Source organism: Pseudochaenichthys georgianus, chromosome 7, assembly GCF_902827115.2.
Source record: "Pseudochaenichthys georgianus chromosome 7, fPseGeo1.2, whole genome shotgun sequence".
Classification (NCBI taxonomy): domain Eukaryota; kingdom Metazoa; phylum Chordata; class Actinopteri; order Perciformes; family Channichthyidae; genus Pseudochaenichthys; species Pseudochaenichthys georgianus.
The window spans coordinates 39,930,603-39,943,725 of NC_047509.1; the positions used below are offsets into that span (position 1 = coordinate 39,930,603).

The window sequence follows — 13,123 nt, forward strand, 5'->3', positions numbered from 1 at the left end:
TACGCTGTTGAACGGCTTTTTCTTTTTGCGCGGGAAAGTGAAGAGCCAATGTTGTTATTTTCTCCCTTCTTTTGTAGAAAACCATGAGTAAAGTAAACTACGCATAGGCTATCAACTCTTTGAGTGTAAAAACAACTACAAATGTACCAATTTTAGGTCTGCCAAAGTAGCAGACTCCGCGATGTTCTCTGAGCAACATCAGTAATGTTAGATAAGAAAAGGGCTTCTAACATAATGCCCTCTGTGTTATCCTCAACAAGCTGGGAATAAACAGTCTTTATATACAACCCAAAGTAACATTTCATCGAAGCAAGTGGCTTTTCAAGATCTTCTATAAAAATTGTTTGAACATGCATATCATTGATTTCAAAAGAAGGAAAAAGCACTCGTTCAGAAAAAAAGCCTGAAGCGTCTAGCATTTGTTCAATTACTCTCAGCACTGAAAAAGGAACAAAGTTTGTAAAACTGGTTGGTCTTAAGAATACTGTTAAGAAGAACTGCTGAACGAGGGAGGGGCTTTTGATTTGAAACCGGCAAACAGGAAGGTGATGAGAGGCCACGCCCCCAGTAGCGTCATCATCAGTTTTCCTTCTCTGGAAACCCTTCGCCCGCGTCCAGGCACTTGAGGTTGTCCAGCATTGCATTTTTTTTCTTGTCTTTCGTTTTTTTTTGCAAGAGTGGAGTTTTGTTCCTTAAGAACAATATACTGTGTTGTTTTACTTTTTCCTCTTCTAAATAAGACTTTATATTGCATAACACAATAAAACCTTTACATGTACAGTATCAATGCCCAATAACTGACTATATGTATGGCAAACTCAAATTTCATGCATAAAGAAAATATGAGTTTTCAATTGAAGAAAGTGAACATAACAGACAAGCAATAATAAAATATCTCCACGTTTAAAACAACAACAACCAAAGGAAAAATAGCATTAACACAATGTACATTCTGATTGCATTGTACCCACTGTGTGACCCACTGTGCTGCCTTTTGAATAAAATTACATTTTATTCCTCCAACATGAGAATTGAGTTCAGGCTCCAATAACAATCACCTCACATGCTGTTAATGATGTTTGTCGGAGTTGTAACCGGGTGCGATATTTGTGTCAATTATTTTACAAAAGCGGGAGAGTGCTTAGCCCAAAATTGTCCAACAATCCCAGACTGCATCAGCAAGCAAGAGGTTCTTTCTTTCCATTTATTTACAAGACTTTGCCTTTAGAAAACAGAACAACAGTATTTATTGGAGATGCATATAATCAACATAATGCTTACTGGATTTATATGGTAGCAGTCATGTAGACGATGGTGTGTTTCAAAGTAAGATTGAAGACAATAGTGGGAGTACAATGCATTATAACAGTATTTGTTATGACAAAGTGCGATTCATTATTGTAAAGTCAAAAAAAAACAAAAACATACATTTATATTTACATACCTTAATTTAATTAAAATGAACATTTCGTGGTTCTTGTCACCGTATCCAGCCCACCATGATGTCATCGGTGATGCTTCTGATGTCATGTGGAGTAAAAACATACCAGCTCTCATCGCTCGAGTGTAAGAAGACAATAGAACCACACTCACATCTGAAGCATTTATCTTTACAAGATACACACTTCAGGGTTTTGTTAGAATAACAGAAGGCGACAGAGTGTGGCTTATTGGCAGCGACACTGAGATGTTGGATGTTGGTATTGACCATCCGGAAAGTGCTCACTAAAAGGTGCCTTTAACACGGCATGCTTTTATTCCCCACTCCCAATCCAGGGTGTGATCCACAGAGAGGAGGGTCTACCCAGATGCAAGCCCACTCACCACTCGGAGAAATTAGAAATACATGATTTTATAAGCAACAATGGGAGGAAAAGAACTTTGAACTGGATGCTTTCCCCCTCAGTGGACTGCGATGGCTTCCTGAAAAACCGACAAAACCCGGTGGCACTGTGGGAAGTTCATTTGCTTGTTATGTTCATCTTCTGATTTATTTGTATCCTTTTATATTTTTAAACTTCAATAGCACAGAGAAAAACAGAAACCGTGTCATGTTTTCTTTACATTTCGCTATGTAGTCTCTTAAATAGCTCAGAATGCCCTCCGTCGTCGTCATGGCGAGGGGACGTTTGGAGGAGATTATCCCGGTCTGGTTTTTAGTTCTGTGAGTCTGGAAGTCAGTGTTTGATTTAGTAACACCTGTTTCCATGTCGCCGTGTTTCCAGTCTTTCTCCATGAAAGCACTCACTTGGTTTTCCATGGGTGTTTCTTCTCTCTGTGTCTGCTCGGAGAGTCTTTCGTTTGCGAGTGGTGGGGGGCAGACGATGGGGATAATGGCGGGCGATTGGGGGGGGGGGGGGGTTGGCTGCTGGGTTAGTTTTCAGCGAGTGTGTCCTGAGGCGCCCCCTCCTTGTCGCTGGGCCAGAGTTGCTGCTGCAGCTCCTTCACCACCCTCTCCAGGTGCTCCCGGGCCTCCCGCTCCAGCAGCAGGTCCGCTCGGAGCTGCTCGCGGTCGGCCTCGGCGTGCTGCAGCTTCATTTGGAGGTCCTCGATCTGCGGAACACATGGCAGGAAGCAGATGTGACTACAGGACGACTGAGCTGTGTACACGGAGTTATTCATATTCATGTTAACTCAAAGGATATGTTCCTCCAGTCTTGCAACAACTTGGGATTTACATAACTGATTTATGTCAATATAAGTTCTTACGGAAACAAGGTCATAGACACGTTTCTAGATTTGAGCATATATTTGAAGAGACAGTCTCGATGCAATGTGGGAGTTTGAGTCAGAAGTTCCCTTTGTTGTGTGTTCCACTATGATGACAGCCTTCTCGAGCGGCTGCCGTCTCTGAGGGGTGTTCACAGACCCAGCTCGAGAGCATAACCTCCCTCTTGTTTTGTCTAATCTGCATTTCCCATGGTGCCTGAAGGAAGCCAACGTCTCTTCCTGTTTCCCTTCGGAGCAGGACTTATCCCACGTCTGTGCACTCGGGGCTACACCCATTTATTTTTGACCGTGGAAGAGGGAATGTGGCTTTTTTTACTTGCCTTCTCCTCTGCTGACCTTGAGTGTATTGGAGACAGTGAAACTTACTGCGAGGGTGTTGACATGATGGTCTAGACTCTCTCCCATCACATGTGTACACATTGCACTGTGAGTGCCCGTCTGCATGCCGGGCCACGCTGGGCTTAATTTAAACGCTCCCCGTGTTACTCAAGTATCACTGAGAGATTAAGAAACGCTTCATGGACACAAGCAACCTTTATAGTCTACTTGCCAGCAATGGGAAACCGGAAAGGTTGGGTACTCCAACCCCAATGTTGAATACATGTCTGACATTTTAAGGGGGGGGGAAATATTTTTGAGTCCCCTTAAACTAAAACATTGAACCAAAATCAAATCAAAATCAGCCCGACGTGAGAACAAAGTAACAAAAAATGCAATAATTCCTCTTGTAAATATCAGGAATGTATTTAACATCCTCATTAACCTCCAAAACCACACCAACATGTTCCAAGTCGGCCCTGCCTTTTTTCAGCTATTGTCTGCATATGTAATGCTTGATAACGCAACTTAGGCCAATTGTGCAAATTGCCCAACATGTGCAAGTTAGCATCCAGAAGTTTCTATGAGCTGGAGACCCGTACGATGCATCTATAACATACACCTTTGGGGTACTCAACATGTGCAGGCAAACAATGAGAGCGGTACACACTACAACCCTAACCCAGGGGTCGGCAACCTGCGGCCCTTTAAGCCCTCTGCTCTGGCTCCCTTGGGCTTAGACACAAATAAGAAGGAAATTAAATAAAAGTATTTGTAAGACTATTTATATTTTGTTGCACGGTTGAAAATGTTTCGTATCTTGTATTTTGAGGTGATACATGTAAAAAATGGTTTTAATTAGGTCAACTAAAATATGCGTCACATCCTGCTACGGCCAGCGCCTTTTCAGCAGGCGAATAACCTGACCCCCGGCTCGATGAGCGAACTATGGGTAAATCAAAGAAAATAAAAGTATGGGAGGAACGCAGAGGGTTTAGTTCTGCGTGGACAGAGTTATCTGCTTAACGATGCTGGTTTACGGGATGTTTGATATGTGGAGAGAAGTTGAAGGTGCTGCAGCCTTTACGTATGGAGGAACAACACGGGAGAGGAAGACAGCCGACGATCTTCAGTCATCATTCAATCTCTTAACTCTTTTTAGGGTGCAGCTATATGTTTTATTTATTTCAAAGTGGGCCCATTTCAATTATATTCATTTTCTTCAAATGTGCAGAGGACTCCCCAAGTGCTGTGTTGATTTATTTTAAAGTAGGCCTGTGTCTTTTATTCTCCTTATAAGAGTTCTTTGTTTATTATTAGAGGTTAACAGTTTTCTATAATGTAATACATAATAAATGCAAAAAAACTGTATTTGTTGTCTATGATATAACAATATATACAACTTCACAAGCTATCAAATATGTTCTGCGGCTCCAGACGAAAACAATGTGTGGAAAAGGGGGCGAAATGGCTCTTTTGGTCCAAAAGGTAGCAGAGCCCTGCCCTAACCCGAAGCCATTGAAAGCTACGTTAGCGTGCAGGCTAACTCACCTGTGCAGAGTACTTGGCGCGGAGCCTCCCGGCCTCGCAGCCTTTGTCACACACTCTCAGCTGCCGCGCCTGCTCCAACTCCCGCTTCAGACGGATCCGCGACTCGTTGGCTTCCTTCATCTTCTTCTCGCTCTCGGCTCGCAGGCGCTCGATTTCCTTCCTCAGGTTTCGCTTCGCCTCGGTCGCCTCCCGCAGCTTTTCCTTTTTCGCCACCCGCAAGAACTCCAACTCCTGGAGAAAACACATGTAGAACTCAGTCAAAAAGAGGGAGTTTCTCACAGAGGGAGTGTGTGTCTCGAGGTGCTTATGTAACTTCTGTTAATGTCACATGGCTGCTTTGCTATGTTTCTGAGGCGTTGGCGCCTGAGAGCAGAGCCTGTTACCGTGGCCACGTTGTGTTTACATCCAGCCCCGTCAGGGTGAGGGCAAAGGGTGGGCTCACAGCATGTAGCTTTCCTTCCTCTCAATTACTGGAAGTGTGTGTGTGTGTGTGTGTGTGTGTGTGTGTGTGTGTGTGTGTGTGTGTGTGTGTGTGTGTGTGTGTGTGTGTGTGTGTGTGCGTGTGTGTGTGTGTGTGTGCGTGTGTGTGTGTGTGTGTGTGTGTGTGTGTGCGTGCGTGTATGTGTGTGTGTGCGTGTGTATGTGTGTGTGTGTGTGCGTGTGTGTGCGTGTGTGTGTGCGTGTGTGTGTGTATGTGTGCGTGTGCGTGTGCGTGCGTGTGTAAGTGTGTGTGTATGTGTGTGCGTGCATGTGCGTGTGTGTGAGTGTGCGTGTGAGTGTGTGTGTGTGTGTGTGTGTGTGTGTGTGTGTGTGTGTGTGTGTGTGTGTGTGTGTGTGCAGCAGTTAAGACACACATGTCAAGCTGTATGGCCCCCACAGAACAGTGAACCCCCATCCCACCCTTCGCTCCTCAGACTGAACCCGTTCCCCACCGTCACTGAACACAGCCGGAATGAACCGGCGGCTGTTCTTAAGTCGGGCCACATTTCATTAAGCTGTCGGTCGGTTGGATTGATGTTGCCTTCCACAGCTCCTGTGAACTCTGATGGAGTGAAAGTGGAATGCTGTCAGGCTGCACTAGCTTTCCTCACTCAGGATGTGCTCAGTGCTGCTCTCTCACTTAGACTCCTTCGGCAGCATCTTCTTGTTCTCAGTCCAAGGCCAGAAATAAAGATGGAAGTCTGGCCTTTCCCTTCGCTGCAATATCCGCTCTCATTGTTAGTCCTTGCCAACTCATGCTAAGCTTTGCTGACACTGACAGTCATCATGGATTCTAATCCACTTCTGCATTTTGATGCCTGAGCTCAAGTCATTTCCTCAGTGAGACAACTTTGATAACTTTCTGTCTGCTCTGATTTCAAGAACATACAGAGAGGCTTAATGGCTTAACAGGACTTCATATCCATGTATATAGAGCATATCCACGTTAGAAGAGACACTTGATTCTGTTTTCTTCAAGGCTGTGTCTTCCTGGTCGAATGTACTTATTGTAAGTCGCTTTGGATAAAAGCGTCAGCTAAATGTAATGTGATGTAATGTAATGTAATAAACAGGGTTGCACATTTCAATAAGTACGGCTGATCTTGTTATATCAGGCCGTGTGTCATGGTGTGTAGGTTCCTCCACAGTTGATTGCGTAACAGTGACTTATTTGACTGGTTGGTGGCCTTGAAAGGCACAGAGGTTACTTTAGGTAAAGCCCGTTGCTCACACGTGTGGTATGCAGATTAATATACATTGCAAACAACTTTGGCAGAGCTGTATTAAAAACATCTTCGGCAAGTTCAAGTTGAAGCAGGAAGGGTCGAAGCTCGTCTTGAATCCAAGCAAAGTCTCATTCAGCGGAGAAGTCCAGGTAAAGTCACACATGTATGAGTTGAGATGTCGGTACTATTAAGTCATACTTTTACATTTTGATCAATGAAAACTGAATAAATATAGTTTTTCTTATTTTTGTTGATGCACGGATGTCTCTGAATACAATAACAAGTAAGACATGTTTTCATTCAAATCTCAAGTAGGGCCATGTTGTAACGTAGTCAAGTCTCTCAGAGTTTGTGATGTGTGTATATAATAGGGATGCCAGCGATTATTCGAATATTCGCTACAGTCTCCATAATCGAATATTATTTTTAAAAATCGATTTTATTTATATATATATATATCTTTTTTTTTTCCCTGGCTTAGTTTCAACCAAAATATATATAAATATATATATGTTATATATGATTATTCGCCAGGGCTGCCGAATAATCGATTTTGATCATGGTCAGTTTCTGGCAACCCTAGTATATAAGTCACTCTGAGTGGAGCTGGGCTCACAGTTCCCCTCTGCCTGCTGTCTGTGTGCTAACTGCTTACTGCTAACTGCTTACTGCTAACTGCTAACTGCTATCCTAAACACACCTCGGACCTAATCGTGTACACAACGCACATATATGCAACGTGTATCAACGTTCTCATGGGGAAGGGAAAGTACATGACGAATGGGTTACTGTTGATAACACACACGGCCCCCACCTGCTGGAGGCTGCGTTTGGCCTGCAGGGCGGACCCCAGCCTCTCCTCCTGCTTCACCCTCATCTTCACGATCTCGTGCAGGAACTTCTCCTTGGACTCTTTTGAGTCCAGTCCGCTGTCCAGCGCCTGCCTCAGACTCTCCAGCTCCGACTCTAGCCCCCCCTCTGAGGGGGCCACGGGGGCTGCAGTGGGTGTGGGTGTGGGAGGGGGGCCCTCGGCCGACGTGACGGTGCAGACGGGCCCCAGGGCCCCCGGCGAGCTCAGGTCCTTGGTTAAGCTGCTGGACGAGGTGAAGGATGGCGACGACAGGGAGGACAGGGAGGATGTGACTGTGGGGGGAGACCAGGACACGGGGGTGAGGTTTGTGTAAAACACTCTGGTGGAAGTGTACAGGTGTGTCAGCCCCGTATCAATGTACACACACATTCTACCTCTGCGCCTTCACAACTTCATATCACTCATCTGTTTGCATCTCACGTATTTATATATTATAACCATAAGCACTATTATTTCACCATAAAGCATTACAGTTTACATTCTATTTAAAGCTCATCTTATTTGACTTGTATGTAGTTACATTCTCCTGCATTACTTGCTAATTAGTCTCTTGCACTATTTGTATTGGTTGATGTCGTATACAGGATATTGGGATGGTCATTGCATATTCACACTGCAGCTGTGCATATGACGGGACATTATTTGAACCTGAACATTTCTAGTTTCTTAAGTTGTTTGCTTACATTCATCGCGACTTTCCACTTCGATCTCCACCTCAGATTCCTTGTCGTCCTGAGGGGGGGGCGGCGGCGGCTTGCTGGCGGCTGCGGGCGGGGGGCAGGGGGGCTCCGGCTCTGGGGGTTGGAGCTCCTCTGTGGCTCTTCTCTTGCGGGGCCTGGAGCTGGCGCCCTTGCCCGGGGGCTCACCTCCGCTCGGGTGGGAGGTGCCGGGTACCGACAGGGACACTGGACCTACCTTCCCCAGGGGCAGCGGTGTGAGGGCCACATTGGGGGCCACCGCTTTCTCTATACTCTTGTAGTTGTAGAAGCTTTGAGAAAAGAAAAAAAAGACAATTTAGATTTAATTTAGGGCTGCACCGTTAGGAGAAAGTAAACAATTGCAATATTTAGAAATGGTGATATGATATATAATATAGTAAATGATCAGTGATTATATAAGAGGATCTGTATTCAACAAATATGTTCTATTAAGTATTCATTTGAAGGCTGGGATATCTCTGCAAATCAACAATATGTATTTAAAAATGATATTTTAACACATATTTAGTCTTCTCCAACTATTGTGCCTCCTGAGATTTGAATATTGCACAAGTCCAAAATGCAATTTCAATACAATAGTGATGAATTGTGCAGCTCAAATGTATGTACAACACACTAAAGGTGAACACACAGTAGCATAGTGTACAGTCAGATTGAAGCGTTCGGCGAAGTGGCTGCGGCTCTCTCCTCCCACTTAGGAGAAACTGGGCCCCGTGATATGGTGCAGCCTGCTCTGGCAGCGCCACGCCAAGTGGGTGCCCAAAGTGTGAGTGTGTGTCAAATGTGTGTAAGTGGAGGAGTGTGGGAGGCTGTGGTGGAGGCAGACTTGACCCTCTGACACCAGCCCACCCAGACAAGCGAGAGCAGCTCATCAGGTCCAACCCAACAAAATGGCCGAACTCTGCTGCAGTAAGAGCTCCTTAAAGTCTAGATATTAGTTCTGCAGGGACGAGTTTTAATGGATTATATATTCATAAAGGTCTGTGGTAAACAGATTGTGTTCTGCCACATAAAGTCCAGTGGTGATAGTTTATAGTTTATTAGGATCCCCATTAGCTGGTGCATAACAACAGCTAATCTTCCTGGGGTCCACAAATAACATAAAACCTGACATTCGGCAGTACATTACAAGACAATGATACAAATCGTGTACGGCGTCAATTTTCCTTCAAACAGTGACTTTCATATCAACCATCACATACAGCTTATTTTCTGATTCCCCATTTCCTTGGAAAGAAAAAAAAAAAAAAAAAGAATAATAATAATAATAGTGATTTTACAAATGTCTCCCTTCGCTTCTTTTAGAGTAAAAACAAACTAAACAAATACCATCCTCATCATAACTGTGAAAGGCTGTGTGTGTGTGTGTGTGTGTGTGTGTGTGTGTGTGTGTGTGTGTCTATGTTAGCGAAAGTACCATATTCCTGCATGTGCTTAAAAAAACCTATATGATGACGTTACAGTAAACAATGGTTTAGTTTGTGTTAGCCAGAAGTTAGCCTCTGATTCTGCCGCGTGTGTCCACGGCGTGTATCTTCTGCAGGAATCCAGAATCCAATCAAAAAAACACAGTGGCTTGTTGTCGAGGGAACCAGCGCACCGCTAACTTCAAAAGTGTTTCCTCTCTGAAGCGCCCTATTGCTGTCATGTTCTCCTGCCGTGTGAGTGAGGGGTGTTGGCGCTGTGCTGCCTCACCTGTCTCTCAGCAGGGCCAGGGGGTGACTGGAGGGCTCCTTCTCTCCAGCAGAGATGTGGGGGGACCAGGGTCTGAAAGCTGAGGGTCTCTGTCTGGGCTGGATGCAGTTAAGCCCCTGAGAAAAGAAAACACATAAACCTGTTATTCTACAAGTAACAAAAGTGACTACCAAAAGATACTGTTGCATTTGGAGGATATCTGTTCAATGCTGACGAGCAGTGCGAGACATTTTGATACGCTCAGCCAGGACACACATAGCATTCATGTTTGACACACAGGCTTATTGGAGCTGGCCTGACAACACGTTTGAGGACGGAATACACTGGTTCTGGTACACTGTATTATTTCTCTGTGTGATATATGTATCAGTGCTATAGCTTGCAGTCAGTGTGATCAGCTGTACTCAGTCCTTTGAATGTGAATGTGTAAGAAATTGTGCAACCAATGAATTGTTGAAGACATTCTAACCGTGTCCTCATAGTGGATCTTTTGGGAATATTGATCTTCAAAAGGGACATTCATCATTATTTGGTGGTGATATTGTGTTACCCTGCGCTGCCTCTCAGTAAGTGAATCTGGGGGGCTCACGGCGGCTACAGTTACCCCCTCTGTGAGCACTGCGTGCCCAATCTAAATTTAAGCGCTACCCTCATCCGAAAACTTCTGGAGCCTATAATATTACACCTCATCTCATGCGTCACCACCAACATCTCCCCTGAGCTCAGCAACACGGACCTTGTTGGCGGCGGACAGGGACTGGAGCCAGTCGTGCTGCTTCTCTTTGTCCGACTGCAGGGCCGGCGAGGGGAAGTCTTCATGTTTGGACCGTTTGATGGGGACGGGGTCAGATGCCTGGAGGAACAGAAAGACATTTGATTTAAGTTTTAAATAATTTGATCTAGCTGTATTTCACTTATTTTTTACAAAGACATAATGGACTCATGTAATATGGAAGAGGATTAGGGGCTACATGAGGAAAGATCTTTGGGACGTGACCAAAAGTACAACACAAATTGGAGTTGTCACTTTTCTGAGATTAAAGCCAGAATTCTGAGATTTTCAACAAAAGAGAGAAACAGAGAAACATTATTTTCTTGTCAGAATGAAAATAAATCGGATATAACATTTTGAATTCTGAGAATAAAACACTTTTGGTCACATAAAAAAATACAGTTTCCCACAATCCCGAATACAATAACAAAGATATATAAAAATATGTATATACCTATATATATATATACACCTATGAACAGACACATTTAAAGATATCAACACAAAGTGAAAGCAGTATTCGTGCTGCTTGAAAAGGGCTCACACATGCGCTGGGTGGATTACTGCCCCCTCGTGATTGACTGCACAGGTTGGCAGCTAGCTAAGAGCTGTCACACTATAATGTCAGTGAACTGAGAGTGCACCCAATAGTGTCAGACAGACAAATAAGAGTGTGTGTGTGTGTGTGTGCGCGAGTGCCAGCGGAGGTGTCTGATAGCTGGAAGTGTGTTTAAATGTAGGTGTGGTGTTGACTCTGTCACACACAATCCAATACAGCTCGGCGTGTTTGCTCATGGGCAGCCAAGAGAGGAGGCTAGAGGTGACTGGGGCAGTGTATGTGTATGTGTGTGTGTGTGTTTGTGTGTGTGTCTGTCTGTCACACACAGATACACCCATACAGAAAAAAAACAAGCAGGGGTTTGTTTCTCTTCCTCTGTTAGGCTTCGTGGCTATGACCTCAGTCTCTCCAAGCTGTGGCTGTCACTCGCTGCCACACAGGCGCACACACACACACACACACACACACACACACACGCACGCACGCACGCACGCACACACACTAACAGCAATGCATAATTGATTGAACACAGTGTGCTGCAGGAAATGAATAATCCAAATACCTAACTGTGAGTGTTATGTAATACAAATAATATGAAATAACTTAAACGTACCGCTTATATGGAGTTGTAAAACAATGAAGTGGATTCAAACATTATGATCAACCTATTCCACACATGTGAAATAGTATGAAGTGCATTAGAATAGCATTGAACTTACATGCACAAACAAATCTTTGTTAGACTGTTAAATGTCCATGAATCTTCCTGACAGCTGAAATGAAAGTCTTCCAGCAGCCAGCGTGCAGCTATGGAGTTACCTTCGACAGGCGTTTTGTTCTGACTCACCGTTTAAAGGCTGTGTGTTAAAGTGGAGGTCACACATGTAATGCTGGCTCTGTCAAAGCAACAATATTTATAGAGGGGATGTGTTCCCTCATCATACACTCTCTCTGGTGCTCTCACTCTTATGTTGAGGAGTGCGGCCAACATCAGTGCACACACACACACACACACACACACACACACACACACACACACACCCCTCCTACGTGGTGTCAACAGGTGGTCATTTGTAATGGGGTTAGATACTCTCTCTCTCTGGCAGTGTGTCATGCTGTGCCACATGTCTGTGTAATCAGAGCTGCTCTCACAGGAAAGTAGCGTGGCTAGACGAGGTCTGCCGATGTGACAGCTGCCCACTGACGTGCAGCTCCATGACTTTCAGTGACTTTCCATAACGCCATCGCTTTCCCTGACCAACGGCGCTATAACAACGTGTATATCAGTATGTAGTGTCTCTCCTTTAAAGAGTCCTCTCCTGCTGATGTTCAGGTGTATATCAGTATGTAGTGTCTCTACTTTAAAGAGTCCTCTCCTGCTGATGTTCAGGTGTATATCAGTATGTAGTGTCTCTACTTTAAAGAGTCCTCTCCTGCTGATGTTCAGGTGTATATCAGTATGTAGTGTCTCTACTTTAAAGAGTCCTCTCCTGCTGATGTTCAGGTGTATATCAGTATGTAGTGTCTCTACTTTAAAGAGTCCTCTCCTGCTGATGCTCAAGTGTATATCAGTATGTAGTGTCTCTACTTTAAAGAGTCCTCTCCTGCTGATGTTCAGGTGTATATCAGTATGTAGTGTCTCTACTTTAAAGAGTCCTCTCCTGATGATGTTCAGGTGTATATCAGTATGTAGTGTCTCTACTTTAAAGAGTCCTCTCCTGCTGATGTTCAGGTGTATTTCAGTATCTAGTGTCTCTACTTTAAAGAGTCCTCTCCTGCTGATGTTCAGGTGTATATCAGTATGTAGTGTCTCTACTTTAAAGAGTCCTCTCCTGCTGATGTTCAGGTGTATATCAGTATGTAGTGTCTCTACTTTAAAGAGTCCTCTCCTGCTGATGTTCAGGTGTATATCAGTATGTAGTGTCTCTACTTTAAAGAGTCCTCTCCTGATGATGTTCAGGTGTATATCAGAATGTAGTGACTCTACTGGGACATGTCTCCATGCTTTAATGTTCAGAAAGCTCTTTATTTTCCTCATACTGTCTGTGCTGCAGCACCTCTTTTTACCCTCTGTCTGAAACCAGAGTCGAGTCTGCTCTGATTGGTTAGCTGGCTGATTGTCATTGGTCAACCGCTTAGAGATGTCTCATTGATCACGTTCAATGTGTTGGAGTGCTAGCTAATAGGAGGGTGAGTGTCACA

The 13,123-nt window shown here is 44.3% G+C and overlaps 1 protein-coding gene across 2 annotated transcripts in view; it reads right to left on the reverse strand.

Annotated features, from left to right (window-relative positions):
• The window catches only part of skia (v-ski avian sarcoma viral oncogene homolog a), a 101,406-nt gene that overhangs the window by 17,469 nt on the left and 70,814 nt on the right, over nucleotides 1-13,123 (reverse strand). Inside the window, exons 2-7 of one of the 2 annotated variants that reach the window (XM_034086525.2) lie at nucleotides 10,327-10,443; nucleotides 9,591-9,706; nucleotides 7,860-8,164; nucleotides 7,120-7,448; nucleotides 4,600-4,830; nucleotides 1,936-2,553 (exon numbers count right to left, since the gene is read on the reverse strand). In XM_034086525.2, coding sequence (XP_033942416.1) covers nucleotides 2,374-2,553; nucleotides 4,600-4,830; nucleotides 7,120-7,448; nucleotides 7,860-8,164; nucleotides 9,591-9,706; nucleotides 10,327-10,443 — 1,278 coding nt within the window. In that variant the 3' untranslated portion in view covers nucleotides 1,936-2,373. Of the gene's footprint in view, nucleotides 1-1,935; nucleotides 2,554-4,599; nucleotides 4,831-7,119; nucleotides 7,449-7,859; nucleotides 8,165-9,590; nucleotides 9,707-10,326; nucleotides 10,444-13,123 lie in introns of those variants that run through there. The other variant, XM_034086526.2, reaches the window with a different exon arrangement.